The sequence below is a fragment of the Callospermophilus lateralis genome, chromosome 10, assembly GCF_048772815.1.
Source record: "Callospermophilus lateralis isolate mCalLat2 chromosome 10, mCalLat2.hap1, whole genome shotgun sequence".
Lineage (NCBI taxonomy): Eukaryota > Metazoa > Chordata > Mammalia > Rodentia > Sciuridae > Callospermophilus > Callospermophilus lateralis.
The window spans coordinates 17127224-17148929 of NC_135314.1; the positions used below are offsets into that span (position 1 = coordinate 17127224).

The following is a 21706-nucleotide window of genomic DNA, read 5'->3' on the forward strand; positions in this document are numbered from 1 at the left end:
AACCCAGACAAAAACTGAAATGCGGATAAAAACGCACCCCAGCAGCAGCCCTACATGCGACATCCCAAGAGGCCTGCGGGGTCGCATGATTCAAGCTCACGGGGACGAGCGGGGAGCGCTCCCGACTTTTCTGGAGCCCAAAACGTCCTACGACTCACCTTTCCCTGATCCTGCACCGTCCCTCCCCTGGCCCCAGACTCTCCCTCCTGCGGTTCCCTGAGCCCTGGTGGGCGGTGGGTGGTGGGCTGGGGAGGCGCGTGGGGAGCCAGAGGCGCCGCACCTGTGGGCGCCGGGGGCGCGGACCCCTCCCGGTGCCAGCGGGCGCAGCTCCGCGGCGGCTCCGCTAGGGGTCTCTCTCGGGTGCCGAGCGGGTTGGGCCGGATCAGCTGACTCTCCGGGCTCCGAGCCCCGCCGCCGCGCTCCAGCTCCGTCAGTTTCCTCGGCAGCGGTAGACGAGAGCACCCGGACCAGTGCGATCGCTGGGCCACCAGAGACGGTGGAGGAGACTCGAGCAGAGCAAGGGCGCGGCGGATCCCATTCGCACAGCAGCGCACTCGGTGCCCAGCGCAGGGTCGCGATGCTGCCCAGCTTGGCTCTGCTTCTGCTGGCCGCTTGGACGGCTCGCGCGCTGGAGGTGGGTGCCGTGCCCTGGAAGGGAGGAGGAGAGCATGGTGGGGATGCGATCCCCCCAAGTCTTTAATTCTGAGAAGCAGGGGGCTGCTAAGAGTACCCTTCTCCCCGCCACCCCCGCTCGCGGGCCCCCTGCGCATCCCCGCCTCCGGCCCAGCCCTGCCCCGGGGACGCGCGCCCTGGTCAGCGGAGACACAGCGGGCGAGGCGCGGGGCTCCCCGAGTCCCCGCCAGCTCTGGGCAATAAGGGGAGGGGGAGTCGCTGATCCCAGACCCTGACTCAGCCCTGTCTCGAGATCAGGATCCAGGGAGGCGAGAGACATCCAGATGGGGGAGAAGGGGAAGGGAGCACGTGTGGAAAACCGAAAACGCAGAGTCCCCGGATCCAGTCTCGGAGCCTTCAGTCGCTGCCCTTCCCTTTCTCTCGGGCCCCCGAGTGGAGGAGTCGGAACCCCTCTGGAAGCTGGGGGTCTCCTGGCTTCTTTTTGCCCGTGCCACGCGTTTCACCTCTTCTTCCTACTTCCACCCCTCTTGCTCGCCTTCATCCCTGTTCCTGTTCGCGGTCGCTGGCGGTGGCAGCCTGCGAACAACCCTAGCTGGCTCTGGCGCCAGGGTCGCGCACCGCCTTCCGCAGGCAAACTTTGTACATTTCCGCGTCTCCCTTTTGTGTAAGTTGCGAGAGATGGGAGGGGTCGGAGACCAGCGGCCACTGCACCTTCCCTAAGCCCGGACGTCCCGGGCGTTCATTCGCACCCTCAAGCTTCTCCCAGCCAGGGAGCAAGTCCCCTGGAACAAAAGCGGCGGCACCCCGCCCTCGCCGTCCGGGGCGCGGTGGCTGAGCCGCGGTAGTCTGTGCGCCACCAAGGCTCCCTTCCCAGCGCCGCGCGTCTGCCCCAGAGGGGGCTGGGGCGCTGCCGGGGCCTCCCGGCAGAGCCTCGGGGTCGCTCTTCTTAACACCCTTGGATCACCACTGTGTTTTCATTCCGAGCTGGGCTCTTAAGTCCTTGGGGAGAAATACCGGAGAGTGGGGTGCGCGACTGGAAAGGGCAGTGGCGGGTGGTGGGAAGCAGGATCTCACCCCTCCTGGGCATCAAAGGGGACGTTTGTCTGATTAAGGCGCGGCCTCCTCCCTGGCAGCTCTGGGGATTCTGGTTTAGACCCCCTGAGGGCGCAGGATGGTGGGGAGAGTCCGCAGGCTCCTTTTTTTAGGGTGCAGATAAAAGGGTTGAACAGAGTGAAGATTAAGACGGAGAAGATGGCGCCTCTGCAGTGCAGCAAAGAAAAGCTGTGTGGAGGCTGCAGCCTGGTGAAATCCACCCACCACTAGGTGTATAACAAGTCTTCCCCATTCACCCAACTCTGGAACATTCAGCTAACGCCTGAGCAAAAAGACTATTTTTCTTTTTATCTGAAGATGCTTGGAAGTTGTTTGCTTGACAGTTGGAGCAGAGGAGATTGTATTTTGCATTGGTGAGGTTCCCGTTAAGTATCTTACCATTTGCAACCACCCCTCCCCATTTTTGTCCCTTCTCTCCCCAACCTCGTAGTAATTTTCCAAAAAAGCAATTTCCGGGCAAGTGTTTTTCTGTAATTCCACGGAGACTGTACAGATTGTCACACCATTACAGTTTTTTAGTCCCTAATTTACAAGGTCATTGAACTTTTTTTCCCTTCTGATTTTCATCCACAAGTGGCTCAGGAATCACCGGAGGGCTAGTTAAGACAGGCTGGTTTAGGAGTCTAAGAATTTGGTTTTCCATGTTCTTAAAAGACGCATTTAATTAGGAAATGCTGATTGATGATTTAATATTTTGTTTGTATGATGTTTTTAATTTTCCTGAATTGTCTCACTACAAATTAAAAAACAGAAAAAGCAATTAAAAACACACCATAACCTTTGTTTTGAGAGCTTTTGCCCAAACTTAAATATTTAACTTTCTTAAGCATTTTTTTTTTTTTTTTTTTGCTGTATAAAAAGAGGTAACATGTAGGCAGATATGACTTGGATTTACTTTCTTTTTGCTTTTTATGCCATCTTTCTGGAGATATTTTTCTGGTTATTATTACCTTTAAAGGGTGGAGATGAGATTGACTTTAGTACATTTTGCAAAGTGCTGGTAGAAGGGTAGGTAATTCACTCTAATGAGGTTTGAAGGGAATTTGTGAAGCTCTGTGTCACTGAACCAATGTAATTATGAGTTGACTATTGAAAATAGGTCTGCAGGTGGCTCTAAAAAAGAAACAAATGACAGCAATGATAATGGGGCCCCAGCTTGCAGGGAAGGGTTGTTATTCCCCTGGTTGATGCTTTTGTCTGGTGTATTGATTAGAGGCATGAGTTTAACAATCCTTGACATGCAAAATATTTATTTATTTATTTACTTAATCATCCATTCATTAATTTTTTTCCCTGTTAGGTTTTGCTTTCCTGCATTAAAGGTTTCATCTAAACACAATTGTCTTGTGTTGGTATAGTGCTGATTCACAGATGCTAGAAACTTACTGCTACTGATGAGAACTGCCCTAAAAGTAGAATCCTGCACACAGAATAGTGAAGCTGAGATGGTTATCTACAAGGAGTCACCCTTTCTTGCTAATCCGTGGGAAGCCATGATAGGCTGCAAAAGCTACTCTCCTGTCACCCTAAGCAGCAAAGGACCCTGACTATTAGTACTGCAGAGAAGTTACTAGATGGAGCAGCTGTTCCTGGTCGGGATTGAAGAAATGAAAAGGAACATGTAAGATTACAAGGTTAAGTTAGGAATGACTAGTAATGACTGCTTAAAAAAAAAGGCAAAGAAATGTGATCAATTGAATATTGGTTTCAAGGAAAATGGAGAGGTTATTTTATGGTTAATCAATCTCCTTGTTGCTACAGGATCACTATTTTAAGTTATTGTTTATGGCATACCAGGAAGTTTTTTTTTTTGTACAGTTATTTATATGATGATGTAGGTTGTCAGTTGCTCTAGAAATAAGCATAGTTATGATGTGCCTGAAAAAGTGAATGAAAGAAGTTCAATAAAATTCAGTAGAAATTACATTATTTCTACAAATTGTATTGCCTTGAGACTTACAAAGCATCTTTGATTAATGTGTTCCTTTTAAAGTCTCTACCTCGGTATATCAATCATGTAAGCAAAGATAAACCTACACAAATGACCTGCAAGTGCCAAGCTTCAAGAATGTAAGGTTTAATTTCCTTGCATAGTTCTCATTACTCACTGCCCTTCCCCACCACCCTGAAGTTTGTGGGGTTAATAAAACATGCTCATGATTATGAAAGAACTTATATGTTAAGTTTTAGAAAGAATACAGATTTAGCTGTGTATAGAGTGAAAGTGTTACAGGGTAAAAACCTATATTTAAGGAGTAAAGGAACAATGGATGAGATAATCCTGTAGCATTTCCTGGTAGTAACTTTCCACCTAGGTTTGTATCCCAAGTCTGGGGCGTGGAGGCTAAGTCTGTACAGGTACGGTGTTTGTTTACATGCCTCTTTTTGCCTTTGCCAGGAGAGAGACAGATAGTCTCTCTCTCTCTCTCTCTCTCTCTCTCTCTCTCTCTCTCTCTCTCTTACACACACACACACACACACACACACACACACGCTGGAATGTGTAGGCAGGGGCTTTATCTTCTATTCTCTGTTCCTTCTTTAGGGGTGAGCACAGTGCAGGATGGACTTGATTAGTCTCTTCATCTAATCATTAGGGAAATTTTTACTGATTGACTTCTGGGGCCGAACCCAGTCTCTGAGCATGGATGATAATGCAGTGCTCCCAACCATCTTCTCCTTCACATAGCTTCCAGTCTTCTGGGTAAGACAGATTTACAACAGACTCTACAAGTAGGCACATGAAATGTGACAGTTGAAGGGTATGCTCTGGAAAGGAGCAGGGAATTGGGAATAAGGAGATGAGGGACTGAAAGCAGGATCGATAAACCTATGGTGTGGGTATCTTCAGTAGCGTCTTGACCAAGGCAGTACATGATGAAAAAGCAATTCTCTGGATAGTAATGAAGGGATGGTAGAATAATTTTTTTTTTTTTTGCTTTTGTTTTTTCAAATGCTTCTATTTTATTAATCACAGGTTCTCAACCTTGATTGCACATTGGAATCATGGGGATTAAAATAAAAACAAAACAAAAACAAAACTCTTGTCAGGACTCCACCCAATGCAGCTAAATAAGATCCTTTGGAGCAATGCCTTGACATTGGCATTTGGAGGAAAAAAAAAAAAAAAAAAAAAAAAACTCTTTAGGTAATTCTTAGTAATTGTTATGTGCAACCAGAGTTTTAAGACCAGCTACAAATACACCAACATGCACTACTTGCAAGCTACTTTTTGGATCTTGGAGAAGGTCTCATCAAGTTGTTCTGAAACCAGAAAGGCCAAGTACTGCCAGGAAGGCTCAGTAGAGCAAGGAATATGGAGAAAGGCAAAAGAAAACACAGGCCATTGTTAAGTGTTTTTATTTCTCTTCAAGCTGTCACACATTAACATTCTTCTTATAGCAAGGATTACTAGTAAACTCCATTCATGGGGCTGGAAACTCGTGTAGTGTCAGGGAAGAACTCACCCCTCACCTGGCACAGTACCTACACTTGTGAGGGCATGGCCCGCAGTGGCCTCAGCTCCAAGCTCTAACAGTTGCACGGTTTTACTTGACCATGAAATTCTTTCCTTTTCATAATGGGATCTTGAATACAAATATGTGGAACCCAGATGGATGTTAAATGCTGGCTTCTGCAAACCCTTGAAATGCTGTCACCCTGTGAGTCTCACAGCCTGTATCACAGTGTACAGACACACCCTCATGAGACACTGGGAGAGGAGAAGGTGGCAGACTGGCAAAACTACCGGGAAGGAATGAGTACTCCCTGAATGGATAGGATGATGGGCAATAAAAAGTATGAGTTGTTCTCTTTTCCCCTTTCCTTCCCACTCTGTTCCATTCCATTATACAAAGAAAAGCACAGTACCCAAACCCTCACTCGGAGTTTGCACATGAAAACCTTTGAGAAGGGGGCAAGTTTCATTGTCTTTAGTTCAATGTGCACAGTTGAAGAAATAACCATTTCTGTGAGGGCAGTAGTATTTTTCTTTGGAAAAAAAATGCTGATTTTTTTTTCTCTTCAGATTAATCCTGATTCATAGATATATCTATGAATCAGGATTCTTTAGGAATAAAAATCCACCAAAGACTGGATAAAACTAAGAATAAGGTAATTTATTTAAAAAAAAAATCCTAGACACATTTCTCAGTTAACAGATTTTAAAAAAGTGAGGCTTAACATATTAGCTAGGTGACTCTTCAAAGAGCAATGCAGAGGACTCAGCCTCACATGTGTTAAATCTGAGCTATAGAATGGAGCAAAGAGGGCATTTTATTTAGATTTTTTTGTGTGTGCCTGCGTTTTGAAGAGGCATACAATTCAAATTTAGCTTGAACATGGTTAGAATTATAGTATTTTATGAACAAAGATAGTAGTCGAAATGGGGAAGATGAGAGAGATTTTTTAAAAACCCATCTCTATGGAAAGACTTGGAATTATTTCTACATTTATAATGTTGACTTTTATTCCAGGCTTGATCTTAGGTCAGTAACACTGAATCATTGAGTGTTTCTCAGATGTGTAGAGAAGGCAGCATTATTGCACACTGTTGCTTTCCATTACTGTAACAAAATACCTCAGATAATCAGCTTAAAGGGAAGGTTTACTTTGGCTTACGGTTTTGGAGGTTTCAGTAGTTCATGGTTGGCTGGCCTGGTTACTTTTGGGCCAGGGGCTGGGTAGCTCATCATGGTGGAAAGTGTGTGATAGGTAAGGTGTATACCTCAAGGAAGCCTAGAAGCAAAAAGGAAAGAGGAGGAGATGTGAGTCCCACAATTCCCTTCAAGGAAACATCTCCAGTGATCTTAAACATTCCCCCAGGTCCATCTAATCTATAGCACACACTGTTTGAGGAACTGGTTCTGACCCTTTGGAGCTGTTGGCTGTAGTCAAAGTTTCTGTGCCTTTGTAAACTGCATAACATTATTTAGGTTGTTGAGGATTAAATTGCCGTATATGTAAAGTGCTTAGAACATATGTATGAGTTAATATATATGTAGCTTGATGGCCCATTATAAGTGCTATGTAAATCTTACTATTTATATGATGGTGATGGTGATGGTGATGTAAAATTGATATATTTAAGTCTCACACATAGTTTTTGAAAGTTTAAAAAAAAAAACTATTTCACTTATTAATTCACTTATCAACCAATTAAGACTGTTATAGGAAGCAGGTGGTTTGTTCTTCATAAGAATGAATGAATTTGATTTAAATATAAAAGCACATCTCAGATAAAAATTTTACAACACATTATAAAATTTCTTTTATTAAATATATAATTTTCTATTGCAGTTGTCTGCTTGAAAAATGTTTGAATGATTCATGCTCATGCTCATTGAGAAGTTTAAGCAGTATGGAAATGTGGAAAAAGTACAACACAAATGGGAAAGACTTTTTTTTTTTTTTTTTTTTTTTTTTTTTTTTTTTTTGTGGTGCTGGCTATTGACCCCAGCACCTTGTACAAGAGAGGCAAGCACTCTACCAACTGAACTATATCCCCATCCTGGAATGACCTATTTTTAATGTGCACACTGGCAGCCATACAGTGTCTAATATTGAGCAGTTTATACACTGGTCAATTATTAACTATTAGTTGGTCACCAGCTATATGCACTGGAGCTGTGAACAGGCTTGGCTTAGTTTCTTGCAAAACCTTTTCTGGAAAAATTAGTAAACAAGACTTTGCCAATCTGAGCAGAAGTGGACCATTTCAAATGTCAGCAAAAGAATTTTGGTCCTAGAATGGAAACTCAGAAGTTGCTCTTCACTGGGGATGAGGAAACTGAAGCACATATTTCTTGAGAAGGCTTTATTTCTGTTAAGAAATCAGTTTCCAAATAAAGTTAATGTATATAACCAGTGATATATGGCTATCACATCTTTAAAACTTCATAGTGAAGTTTAATTAATTAAAAGTATATATTTTAAAAAATCAGCATATTTTGGTCATGAAAGAAAAGACTTTCAATCCTGATTTCAAAATTAGGCTAAGGATAGTTCAAAGCTCTCAGTGCATTAAACTGCAGATACTGCACTTCAGGGATGATTAACACATTGAAGGATCAAGAAGCAAAGTCCCAAGGAATCCACTTGTTTTTTTTCAGGTACATTTGTAGTATTTCACTCAGAATAAATAAATGTAGTAGGCATGCAGGAGGTGGACCTAGAATCATGTGTAGCATTGGTGAGCAAGGATAAGAAATAGACAACATAAACACTGTAGGAGAGGGGAGAGGAGAATGAGGCAGTTTGTGAGTGAGTGGATCCTGATTAACAAAGTGGTGATTTCTTAGGGTCTTATTAGGGATCCACAAACAGTGTTGGAATTCCCTCATTTACAGATTATTCTCAAGTTTAGAAGATTTTTTTCAGATGAAAAATTTTCTTTTGACAAGAAAAATTGTTACTTATTTTGTTTTTTGATGGTTAAATCAAAAGAGTCTAATTTGTCCTGTGCTATCAGTCACCTTCCAAAGAAAGCCACAGACTCTCTTCACAGAAAAATATAAGGCGTCCTAAATGATAGAGATGGATAAATTACTTTTCATTCTTAAAGGACACTTATGAGAATAAGAGATCTGTTGTATAAAGAAAAGTCATTTGTATTAAGCAAAAAAATGAGTTGTTTCTCCTTATTGCTAAAGCCTTAATGACTGTAATATATTTTTGACCCCATGAAGACATTTTATAGGAAGAAAAACAAGCCGTTTAATCTTACCCTTGGGATAAATTTTCGTGTTTAAAACCTGCCCCCTTGCCCCCAGTTACCAGAAACTCATTTATTGAGTTTTTCTTTGTCTGCACATACTTGATTGGTATTTTTCAATAAAATTAATGAGGTAGCATAAGTTTCATTTTTAATAGAAAATAAAGAAAATGGCATTACCCATTAAGGTTTGATTAGTTCAAGAAAAGCACTTTTTAAATCTGTTCCTATTATTGGATGGACTTTCAAAGGCATAATTACATTGTTTTTAGAAATGTCACTGCTCAGTTATTTTATTTGCAATTGAATCGGTAGGCAGACATGATAAGGGTAGATAAGCACTAGTTCTTAGCCATATTATTTATTTTAATCATTAAGAAAAAGTCTTTATTGGTCTGGGGTTGTGGCTCAGCAGTAGTAGAGCGCTCGCCTAGCACGTGCCAGGCGCTGGGTTTGATCCTCAGCACCACATATAAATAAATAAAATAAAGGTATAAAAAAAATAAGGAAAGAAAAAGTCTTTATCTACTTTGAAAGTGATACAAAGGTTTTGAAATCTTAGTGTTTTCAGACTAACACTTAAACCCATCATATGAAAAGTCATATTTCATAGCATATATTCCTCCTCCTGATGCTGTTAGTTGCTTATTATAGTTTATTTAGAACAAATATAATTTTGTCATCACAATATATTAGTTTGAGGTGCAGAGTCTTAAGAACTCCCCTGGAAATGTGCAAATATGTAGATCAATTTTATGAATGTTTTGCTCACAGGTATATATTAAATTTAATTAATCATATTTAAAATTAAAATCAAATTTCTGTTCAGAAGTTGTGGGCCTATTTTCATACCTAGATTCTTATAGATACACCCAGTAAAGGAAAATTAGGTCTTCTGTTTCACACATATTTTTGAGGTCCTTGCCCCCAAGGGAACAGTGAGTTAAACAGAATAAACAGGAAGACCAGGTGACTTGGAAAAAGTTAAGGTGGGCAAGAGGTGTGGGGGAACACTATATGGAAGTGTATGCTATATTTTATATAATATTCTTGAAAAGGGTCTTTAATTGGCTCACTCCCCAAAGGTAAACTTAAAACTCTGAACTGTATATTTGCTGTGTTGTAAGAGAATTGGGGACTGGGGATCTACTTTGGAGTGGTTAAATATTCAAAACAAAAGTGGTGGGGGATTTAAGTTAAGTGGATGTGACCACACTGTTTTCCATAATTTGTTTTAACAGGACAGTTCCTTAAACCTAGTATTTACTGAATGCTTGTAAGTATATTCAGTGAGTACCGTAGAATTTTATACTATGATAAAGAATTACATGTTTTGATTCTGGAGAGTTGAGGAAATTTCACTTATGTTTAAAAGATTCTGAACAAACATAGAAAATTAAAGCCTTTTAAATAAAATTTGGTTTTGTAGACCTTTTTCCTAAATGCTATAAGTAACTTAATAGTGTTCTTTCATTTGCAACTCTTCATTTCAGGAATTCAGTGCCTCATATATTTTATTAATTTGTTGGGACACTTTCATTGAAATGATTTTGCTGGATTAAGGTAGTGAAGTTTAGAAAGAAAATGTGTATTGGAATTAAACTGAGTGGCCATCAAAGTGAAAATTTCAGTTTGGTGCTTTTTATCATCTGATAGCTAATGTTTTCTTTGTATTTTACTATGAAGAGAATCAAAATTGGAACTTTAAAAAAGTATTGAATTATGTTATTTGTATTTTCTACAAGAAATAGTACTTTTTGAGTGCTGGGTGTGGATCTCATAAAAATCAAAGGGAGGTCAGTGGAGGACCAAGGTGTGGGAAGCAGGGAGGGAGGGGGGCAGTACAGGGGAGTGATATTGGTCAAATTATATTGTTATATTATGTGCATGTATGAATATGTAACAACAAATTCCATCATTATGTACAACTATAATGCACTAATATAAAAATGTGGGGGAAAAAAAGAAATATTACTTTTCAAGTTCAAGGGTTTGAAGCTAATGCCACAATGTGCCATTTATTTGACAGGCATTAAAAGACTAATTGAGGTTATGATTAGCCTTGTATTTTGCTCACATTTTCTCATGCTTGTATTTAATGTTTTGTGTCAAGTGTCAAATCTTTTTACACTAAAGAATTCAGAAAATTTAAATCCAGTAAAAGTAAACCAAATTTTAAGATCCTTTAGTTGTTTTGGGTGGGGGAGGTTCTTGGCTAACCCATAAGGTGTTTGAACGTGAAGACAGTTTACATATTGCTGCTAGTTGAAGAATTATGAAGGGCTGTACTTTTAAGAGTATATTTGTGGACTGGGGTTGTGGCTCAGTGGTAGAGTGCTCACCTAGCATGCATGAGGCACTGGGTTCGATCCTCAGCACCACATAAAAATAAAGTAAAGGTATTGTGTCCACCTACAATTAAAGAGAAAAAAAAAGCGTCTATTTGTGACAACATTTCCATTTTGGACACTGCTTGCTAGTTCAGTAAGTATGAGAGGAGGGAATCCCCGAGGGTAGCTGGAAGATTTCCAGCTGATGATAGGGTGGCCATGTGACTGTGCGGCTGCTACAGAGGAGAGGGAAGGCAGCTGGACAAAGATGTCCTTATGACAGAGTCATTTATCAGCATGGCCATCAAAGTTGTGCAGAACTAAGGTAATAAAGGATGTGGCTGCAGAGAGGGTTTCCTTAAATAAGCAATGTGGGAGGCGACTTACCTAGCCCTTTCTTTGTGTCTGCCAGTTGCATGTTTTACTTCACTTTTGTGAACCAGACTCAGGTTACTTTGATCTGCTTGTGAATTTTGGGGGTCATGTTTTAGGGACACAAGATAGGTAGTGTTAGGTTTGTTGGGAGTACTTCTTGTGTGTCTGGTTTTCTAGTTGTGTTTATTGATGTCATAAATAACTCATGAAGAGATGAGGGGAAAAAAAAAAAGTCAGTGTAAGTCTTTTTCCTGGACAAGAATGGACTTTGGGTATAATATTCTAAGGGTTTATTATCACATGTTAAATTGTTTCTGCTTTTTAAGAAATCCAACATGTTGTCCTCATTGCTCCTTGGCTTATTTTACCAAGTAGAACATAACAAGTTCAAACTCAAGCCCATGGTTCTCCTGCTAGCATTAAACATCCTTCTTAATGCAGGATGTTTAATTGGATATTTGAAGTATGCTTTCACCTGTTCTATCCGACTTCACACTTTTATAGGACATTTGTGATTGACGTCTGTAATGTTACATTGATTTGGGGTTATACTTTTTTTTTATTATTACTAATTTACTACTCTATCTCTCCTTCTTGCGTTTAAAGAACATTCCTTTTTTGGACACGTTTTGGGTGACTTTTGTGTTTGAATTATGACAGAAGCACTAGAATCTAGATGGGGCTGTTTGCAGAGAGGTAGCACGGTTCTTGCCATGAGGAATTCAATACCCTAATGAGAGAAGGAAGAAGTGAAAAAATAATTAGGTATCATGGGCCAAGGCTGCAGTGGAAGGACCTATAATGTCTTTACAGAGAAGGCAGGCAGCATTTGGCCTGGGTTTCAAGTTTGAATGAAGATCAACTGGGCATGGTAGGGCTTCCCAGACAGAACAGTGAGGGGTAGAGCTTTGGAAGAGGAAGCCATTAGTATGTGGTGAGAAAGACAACAGGAGATAGGTAGTGTTAGGTTTGTTGGGATGTCCTTGACGAGTGTGACCTTCATTTTCTGAGCAGTGGGGTACTTTTAAATCCCATTTGGGTTCCTCAAACAGGGCGGCCATTGATAACTGTAGTTCACTTAGGTTTTGGAGCTTTTGAGGAAGTCCTGCTCAATATCTGCTTCATCTTCTTGGTCAGAGGCTGACACCTACCTGCATGGGAAGGCTGGTGAATGTGCACTGTTAGCAGGCATTGCCACAAGAACATGTTCCTGGTTGTTTTCTAAAGGATAAAGGAGAGGCAAAATAGTGGGTGACAGCTGGCTTTCTGGATCTAGAAGAGATACAGTACTGTTAAATGATGTAGAGGAAAGTGAGAAGACTACGAAACATTCTGAACCAAAGCAGAGATTCTCCATGAACACGTAGAGGAGGTCTGTGGTTTTGCCCACTCTCCCTGCCTACCAGCTAACCACACAGAAAACCCGTGTTTGTTGAGTGAGGAAGGAGGTGGGGAGTGTCTTTGGTTTTATGGCAGGAACATCCATTGCCAAATCTCTCTGCTTTGGCTGATCAAACCCAGGATGTGTTCAGACTTGTGTTCCTGGGACATCTTCCCAACTAGAGCAATGGCAAAAAGGGATAATGCCAGTGACTGGAGAGTAATGGGGGTATCGGGTTCCTCTCCCTGATGGCACGCTGTCTCTCAATTGACCTAGAGATGTTGCTGTTGACTTGCTCTTGAAAGGAGCAGCAGATAAAACAGGCTTTGAGATTTTTAGGAAGGAGCATGATATTGAGGCCTCTTGAGCAAGACCTGCCTGTCATGGTGACCCTCTTGTGTTCGTTCGTACCTGTTAAAGCTCACCTGTCCTTTTGAAACTGAAGAGAAAGACACATGGAAAAGAGGAGAGTGAGCCTTCACATGTTTACATCAGTACAAGTGAGGCAGCCATCTTAAAATTTATTTTAATCACATATATTTTCTTATTTATTTAGTATATTTTAGGTGACCAAATGAAGATGTAGACCAGAAAGTATGTGATGAAATGAAGATTTGTTAAAAAAAATAATAATTATAAGTAGGCTTGATAGAATATTTGGAGAGAGTGTTTGGAAGTTTTGTATTAGATATTTATTTCATCTGCACCTAAAGGTTTATTTAAAATATGTCTTAGGATTTAGATGTGTTATACATGGTCTGTCTTTTAAGGAAATGTCTAAATTTTCATGGTTCCTTGAAAGCTTCTCTTAGTTATATTTTCCAATATTTTTTTTAACACTTCACTCCCTTTAACAGTAGTCAGAAGGGTAGTATGAGTTCAACCATTTTAAATCTTGACTTTATTTTATTTTTTAAATTGTTTATTTTAATTAGTTATACATGACAGTAGAATGCATTTATGCACTTTGATATACATAAATGGGATATAATTTCTAATTTTTCTCAATGTACATGTTGTAGTATCACATTGGTCATGCAGTCACATATATACATACAGTAATAATGTCTGTTTCTTTCTACTGTCCTTCCTATCCCCATATCCCTCCATCCCCTCCCTTCACTTCTCTCTACCTAATCTAAGGTAACTATCCTTCTCTAGTGTCATCCCCCTTATTGTGAATCTTAGCTTTAAAATTTTTCTTTCTTTTCTCTTTTTTTTTTTGTTTTCTTTCCCTCCCTCTCCCTTCTCCCTCCACCCTGTCTCTTTATTTATTTTACAGTACTATGGATTGAACCTAGGAGTGTTCTATTGCCGAGCTAAATCCACAACCCTTTTTATTTTATTTTGAGATTTGCTGAGTTGCTGAGGCTGGCCTTGAACATGCTTACTCCTGCCCCAGCCTCCTAAGTAGCTGAGATTATAGGAGTGACACTATGCCTGGCCAAAAAAAAAAAAGGTCTATATATCAAATGTTTTATTACTCTACTTCCAAGACATTGCCTTTACAAAAACAATTTGTGCAGGTCTGGAATAATTGTTTGATGAAGATCTGAAAAAAGTAGCCTTTTTTTTGTAGGGGGATACGGGGGTTTGAACTCAGGGGCACTGGACCATTGAGCCACATCCCCAGCCCTGTTTTGTATTTTATTTAAAGACAGGGTCTCACTGAGTTGTTTAGCACCTCGCTTTTGTTGAGGCTGGCTTTGAACTTGTGATCCTCCTGCAGGGATTACAGGCATGTGCCATTGCATCCAGCTAGCCATAATGTTTGAACATATATCTTTTTCATATTACACTATAAATATTTTGAAATTATATTTTTTAATTATCAATGTTTTGAAATGTCTTTCATAAAGAAAGAGTGCATTGATTACTTATATCATGTTGATTAATTTTGAAAATTTAATTACATTAGAATTTGAAAGTAAAAAATTAATTCTTTAATTCCCACATAATTTTCTAATAGTTATTAGTTTATATAATTTGAGAAACATTATTTTAAAAACATTCTCCAAAAGAACATACACTTTATTCTGAATTCTGTTATGATTCCATACATCTAAAAATATCTGAACCATCATAACTAACTATGGTCCAAGCCTATTTTGAAGTGGCTGGTCTTCATTGGTCTGGATTATGCTTGCTTTGTCTGACTTTAAAAAATAAGTAACTTGTGTTGTAGACAATATATGCCATTGTTTAAGATCACAAAATTGAAAGATTTGGTAGCCTAATAATAAGTACTGAGAAGAATGTTTGAGTATTCAACTCTCGACTCACCTGAATCTATCTATTTATCTATCTATCTATCTATCTATCTATCTATCTATTTATCTATCTATTTATTTATTTATTTATTGCTGTGCTGAGGTCTGAATCCAGAATCTTTTGCATGGTAGGCGTGTGCTCTATCATTGAGCTATAGCACCAACCCTGACTCAACTGAATCTTGTAAATACCTTACTGACTTTGTTTCATAGTCTGTTGCATTTCTAGATAAACAAGCTCTCTAGAAATTTTCTGTGCTTCGCTGATCATTTAAACACGTGAAGTAAATTGATAGAGACTATAAAAATGAGTTGAGAAGTTCCTGGTTAGAGATCAATGAAATAAGAATGTAATCCATCCATACAAGTTTTTCTTATTAGATTCAAATGTGAATTTCAAAAAATGAAAAGAAAAAAGGTAGATTGTAATCATCTTTATGAAGTAAACTAAATTATTATTCTAAATATAGTTCCACTTCAAAGGAAATGGAAACCAAGGTGTAAGAGCCTGTGTAAAGGTACAACCAGTTAGCAGTATCCTTAGGCATGCTGTTGGTCATTAAGATGCAGCCCTGGAGTAAATGAAGTGATGTTGATTATTTATAAACCCAGTGTTATTTGCTATTGATTTCTTGTTGGTGTACACAATGAGAAAACAGAAACATGACTTTCAAATAGTCATTAATACATATAGGATGGAAATGGGAAGTACCAAGTTCTAATGGGAAGAGCCAAAGAATGGCAGTACTCCATTCAAATGTTCCCCTGGGTCATTTCATCTCACTTATGCTCGGGCCTGATTCTAAGGCAGCACTGTCCAACAAAAGTAAAATGGGACTATTAGATCTAATTTTAAGTGTTCAAGTAGCCACTCAAAGTAAAGAGGGGCTGAGGGTATAGCTCAGAGGTAGGGGGCATGTTTAGTAATGTTTAGTATGTGGAGACTGAGCCCTGGATTCCATCATCACGACTACCACCACCATCACCATAAACAAACAAACAAACAAATAAATAAAATTAAAAAGGAAGAAGAGAAATGAAAAAAAAAAAAAACGAAATTAATGTTAACTTGTCATTCCAAGCCATTATTTCAAAATGTGATCAATAGAAAAACTATTCGTGAAGCAGATTACAATTTTTTCCATATGTCTTCAGGTGCACTTAACCACTGAGCCACATTCCCAGCCTGTTGTATTTTTAATTTTGAGACAGGGTCTGGCTAACTTTCCCATGCTGACATTGAACTTATGATCCAGACCTGTGCCACCACACCCAACTAGAGCATATTTTAATTCAGATTGGCTTCACAACGTCTAGGACTTGATAGCCACGTGTGGCCAGTGGCTACCATGTTGGAAGGTTTGCCATCTTAGCCTAGCTTGTGTAATAGGAGAATCATAGGTTTTGGAGCAGGTAGATCCATAAAACCTTAATTTAAGCTCCCTCATTTTACAGATGAAGAAAGTAGAATCTGGAGATGTTAAGTTGCTTAAAATTACACAGGTATAAAGGATCATAAGCCCAGTTCCTGTCATCTGATTTCCAATCTCTTTATCATGTTCTTTCTTTCTTTTTGTGTTCTATATTTCCGTGTCCACTTGAATGTATATGAATTTTGGGTTGTTGCTGTTAGTTAAATATTAAGTCAAGAGCCTTAAGACATCTGGTCCACTCAAGGAACCTGTGGCCTGAACTATACAAAGCTGTTTTGGGCAGACATATCTAGAACCTCTCTGTGAAGTAATATGAGATGCTGTCGTGCCAATGATCCGTTTCTTCTGCTCATTAAAAGGAGGTAGATAGACATGTCATTACCATACACAGCATATTTGTATACGTAGATCTATACGTATGATAATGAATTGTAGCTTGGTTCTGGGTTTCTGGAAATAGTAGGGTTAAGCCTTGTTTCTTTTCTTTTTTTTTTTCCTTGTTTCAGAAGGTTGCTCATGTGTGTACCAAGTTGTTACCCAGTGATACTTCAAGAATGATAATTTTTGACAGCTTAAGCCCAATGCACTCCTGGCATGTAAAGTATGTAAGCAAATGTGGGAAGCTTACCCGAATGGTATGGTGGGGTGGAGAAGAGGGGATTGGTGTGTTCCTCTTGTGTATTCATCCTTGTAAAGTATTTGTTTTCATGAAAACATGAATGATGGGTCAACTTTCAGAACTGGAAGTTGCTGTTTTTTTCTTGCCTAAAATACTTATCAGTGTGGATGTTGTAGGTTGTGTGAGAATGCTTTGAAGAGAGTTTAAGTTTATTCATGTGATGTAGGTTTAAAGATTTTAGATTTAGTGTCAACAGATTTTCTATTTGAACCTTAGAACTTCTCATCTGTGGTCCAGCTTTACTTGCAAAAAAATATTGGCCTTTAAATTAAGCATACACTGTTTTTTCTCCCCTCTGATGCAAGTAATTGAATTTTGCCAGTGGCTGATGTATGTGCAATATGAAGAGGTTTCTCAGCTCATCACAGGAATGAGTTAAAAATACAGGGATATCTGTATTTCCTTTGGCAGGTATTTTAAATCTTTAAACTTTATTAAAAGCTGCCATTTTAAAATCAGTGTCTCAATATTTTTTCATAGAAAATATAATCAATAGGTTTCCACCTTTAACATGTTTGATGGAATCATTATTTAAAATTATGTTTAAACCGGATTTTGAATTGTGAGAGCATTACAGATTCATTGTAGGAAACTTAGAAAAACTATGCAAAAACATGCATAATCCTACCACCCACAATGTCAATATATTGTGTCATATTTCAAAGCATTTTTGAGATTATCCTGTAGATTACATTTTATATCCTATGTATTCTTTTCTTTAAATCATGTGCTATTATAAATTTTTTGTAGGTGGAATGCTTAATGTACATATAAACCTGAGTTATGTAATTGTGAAAATTGACATTTTCAGCTCAAAGTTAGGCTGGAAGTTGTAATACAAGGAAGGTATTTGTATGCAGAATACTTGGTAATATTTTGATTATTTATTGAGTGATCTAAATTGCTGTTCTCCAGTAGTGTTCACCTGGTGGCCTTTCAACTATAATATAAATACTTAAGGAAAATGAAGTGAACAGACACCATAAAGATTTACAAATAAATAAGGAAAACCTGACCTAGTAATTAACAATGATCAATCCTCTTATTTAATGGTCCCATGATGACTTGTGTAGGAAGAAGTTTGACTATAGGAAGTTGTTAGACTTGACAGGCAAACATAGCTGGGGCTTGAATGTAGACATTAGTGGAATTGTGGTTTCAGCTTACTGGAGCCATTCAGTGGGAGCATTAATTGGGTTAGGTGATTACGCACACAAATAGCATCCTCCTTCCCATTTCACACTGTTAAAGTCTCTCCCGGTTTTATCAGGTTAAAAAATAAGTCAGAAAATTAATTGGATGAAGTTCCCAAAGGTAAGAAGAATCTTTAGCCACAAAGGAGAGCTGTATTTGTCTTTAATAGTGGGCGACAAAGTGATGGAATAGGACTTCCATGGGTCCCTGTGTAGGGGAGTGGAGCCTATTTGGCGAGCTTAATTTTTTATAATTGACTCCTGTTTGCATAGTCTGTAAGACAGTTTTGTATTATTATACTTTGTATTATAGATTTTGATAGCAATAATGCTATCATTTATTGTTTACTTTTTCTTTTTTGCCTCCGGATCATCATGCATGCTAAGTATACACTATCACGGAGCTACACCTCCACCCCCTTGTTTACTTTTGAAAATAAATATAGAGCCAGGCATGGTGGTGCACGCCTGTAATCCCAGCAGTTTGGGAGGCTGAGGCAGGAGCATCAAGAGTTCAAAGATAGCCTCAACAACTTAGTGAGGCCCTAAGCAACTCAGCAAGACCCTGTCTCAAAATAAAATATAAAAAGGATTAGGGACATTACTTAGTGGTTCCGTGCCCTTGGATTTGATCTCCAGTACAAATAAATAAATTAAATATAGTGCTAGAAATATATAGTGAGTAAAAGTGAGTGTTTGAAAAATAGCAGTCAATAAAACCAGATTTCTGTGCCATAAAAACTGAAGGAATTGTAAAAAATACAGTGATGTAGCTTGGAAAGTCATTCATTTATTCAACACAGTTGTTGAGACCAACTCTAGATTAAGCGCTGAGATTCTGCCATGGAGAAGGACAACTCTGGAGCTCAGAGAGCTTCTACTCTGTGGGTGTAAATGGCAAAGCCACATGTACACCAATCAGTGTATTCCCTGCCACTCAGTAATCAGTGCTACGAAGAAAACATAGGTAAGTAAGGGCTGAAGACAGAGACAAAGTAAATTACAGTGTAAAGGGCGTCAGAATATGCTACCCCCAACTTTGCCACTTTGGCATGAGGATTATTTTGAGCTGAAGGCCACTGAAAAGTAGCCCACACTAGAGAAGCTTTCTACCATAATTGGTATTAATTTCCTTTTGGGAAGGTATCTTCCCTCCTGTCTCCTGAACCAGGAAGAGAAGACTCATCATTTGGAGATAGTGCTGAGATTCATCTGCAATAACAAAACTTGCTGAAATAACCCTGATTGTCCATTGGTTTCCCTCACATCTTCTCATTCCCACCATTTACTGCCCTTAGAAGTCCAAACTCCTTTCCTATCTTGTTGCATCTCCACAACGTGTTGCTCTTTGTTAAAATGGTATATAAACTCCTTAGGGGTTTCTTTTATTTCCTGTGAAGCTTCCATTCCTGCCTGTAAAAATATTAGCATCAAATAAAAATTGTATGTCTTTTCTTATTATTCTGTCTTTTGACATTTGAATTTGCAAGGCCTCTGGTACTAAAGCTAAAAGGGTAGAGGAAAAAAAAATTTTTTTCCCTGTTATAGTATTCAAGCTGGAGTATTATTAAATCCAAAGGCTGTAGGTGGGAACCTGCTGGGGCCTCTGAGAAGGTCCATGAGCTCTTACAAACATCCCCCTGATTGTGCATCCCACTAGTTGTGCGTATGTAATTTTTCATCGGTGGTTGACATTGATGAATCATTTACAAAAACCAATGGTGATGTTCTTCCATTCTAAATCCACTTGGTTCTTGGAGATGAATGTTTGTTTTAATCAAGAGGGTTTTGTGAAAGATGTTCTGTACTTCTAAACATTTAAAAGTGCTCTTAGAGCATACAACAATTTAGGTTTTGCCTTTGAAAATCTAACACAGGGAGGGTACTGCTTTACTGTGTCATACTTAGTTCAGGTTTGAGTTTGGGAGTGCATGGAAAGAACTTACCTTAGAAATACGGCAGCAAATTGCGTCATACTGTTTGTGATTGTTTGTTCTGGAATAAACACCTGTATTTTGGCATGTGTGAAAATAGTGTGCAGAGAGTGGTAATGATTAACAGGTCTCTAGCTCTTTCTATGAGCCTGGCCTTGTTGTAACGCTCCCCTCTAATCCTCAGTAGCAGCCTGGAGGGAGCTTGACAGTGGACCAGGTTCAAACTTCATCTTTACTCTCTTCATGTCCCCCTTCCCCTTCCTCCCCCCCCCCCCCCCCCCCCCCCCCGCCCCCAGTACTGGGATATCTCCGCATTCTTAACCACATATCTCTCCTTCCTCTGGCCAAATGGGCCTGTGGGTGGAGTCAGATGGTGTTTCCTCTTAGTCCAGGCAGCTAGGCCTGGAGGAAGCAAGCCTGGGAGTGTAGGAGATTGATAAGGGTTTGTTAGGCCTTCAGTTCCTGGCTGCCGCTCCCCTCCCTCCCTCCCTGGGCCTATAGGGAACTCTGAGGGCTCTGAGGGCCTCTGTCCCTGCTTGGTGTCTCTCTCTTCTGAATCTGTTCCTTTTGTCCCAATCCCATACTTTCCCTTTACTTCAGCCCCAGATGGGGCAGTCCTGGATGTCACATTGGAGTCACTGACTTGGATTTGAGTCATGACTCTCAGTGTAATAGAAATATGGACTGCAGGAGGATGACTTAACTCCCCAAACCTAAATTTCTACATTTACATAGTATCTGTAAATGACTTGGTCAGGAGAAAGATTGAATTAAGCATAAGGTTTTACAAAGCACCATTCCATGGTTGATGAACGTCCTGAATGCATGAGAGAAACTGGCTGACGTTCATGACTCAGTCCTTTTGTAACATCTCAGACTCTTCTGAGCAATCCAGATGTCCAAATTAGCCTCACTTTACCCCTTTGGAAATGCAGAGGTGGAGACAGAGCCCCCTTGCTCTGTTCTTTATATTTCCTGCTATCAAAGAGCCTGAAGGCTTTAGCAACTACGCTTCTCATTGGTAACAGTTTTGATGTCTGAAAATAGTGGACTTGTTTGTATTGCTGCATAAACTTGTTTGTGGTCAAGTTGTTGGTGTTTGGGCCTCATTTCCTTGGTTATTATCCCTCCCTGCCTGATCTGCCCTTGGTGAACCCAGCAGAAAGCCACTTGTATAGGAATCTAAAGAATGCTGGTGCAGGATGTGGCTCTCCTCCTGGTCCACTTTCCTGCCCCTCCTTCGGCAGTGACCAGGCACCAATGACAAGCCTTGGCAGCTTGGACCAGTTGGAGACAGCCACAGAATCCCTGACTGATGGCTTTCAAAGGTCTCTGCTAACCCTTTTGCAAACAAAGGATTGTTTATCACATATCAAAGGGAAATGTGAAGCCAGTAATTGAGAGATCTATCTGAAGGGACTTGGGCTTCTAGCACCTGCTGATTCTTCCTGAAATGATGGGTAGTGCTTTGGCCTCCGTAGACTCCTTGAGTTCCTGGGGCCTGCTTCCCTGTAGCTTTGACTGTGTATTAGAAATGTGCATTTCTCCTGTAATCCCACCTTCTTAGGAGCATTGCAAGTTCCCAAGTTCAAGCCCAGCCTGGTCAACTTAGAGAGACCTGTCTTGAAATAAAATAAAATTAAAAAGGGTCTT

At 39.9% G+C, this 21706-nt stretch overlaps 1 protein-coding gene across 6 annotated transcripts in view; it reads left to right on the forward strand.

Moving 5' to 3' along the window:
* Positions 1-417: 417 nt before the first annotated feature.
* Positions 418-21706, forward strand: part of App (amyloid beta precursor protein) — a 236323-nt gene continuing 215034 nt past the window's right edge. For 3 of the 6 annotated variants that reach the window (XM_076868550.2, XM_076868552.2, XM_076868554.2), the window contains exon 1: positions 418-634. In XM_076868550.2, the coding sequence (XP_076724665.1) occupies positions 578-634 (57 nt within the window). In that variant the 5' untranslated portion in view covers positions 418-577. The remainder of the gene's footprint in view (positions 635-21706) is intronic. The other 3 variants (XM_076868551.2, XM_076868553.2, XM_076868556.2) reach the window with 1 other exon arrangement.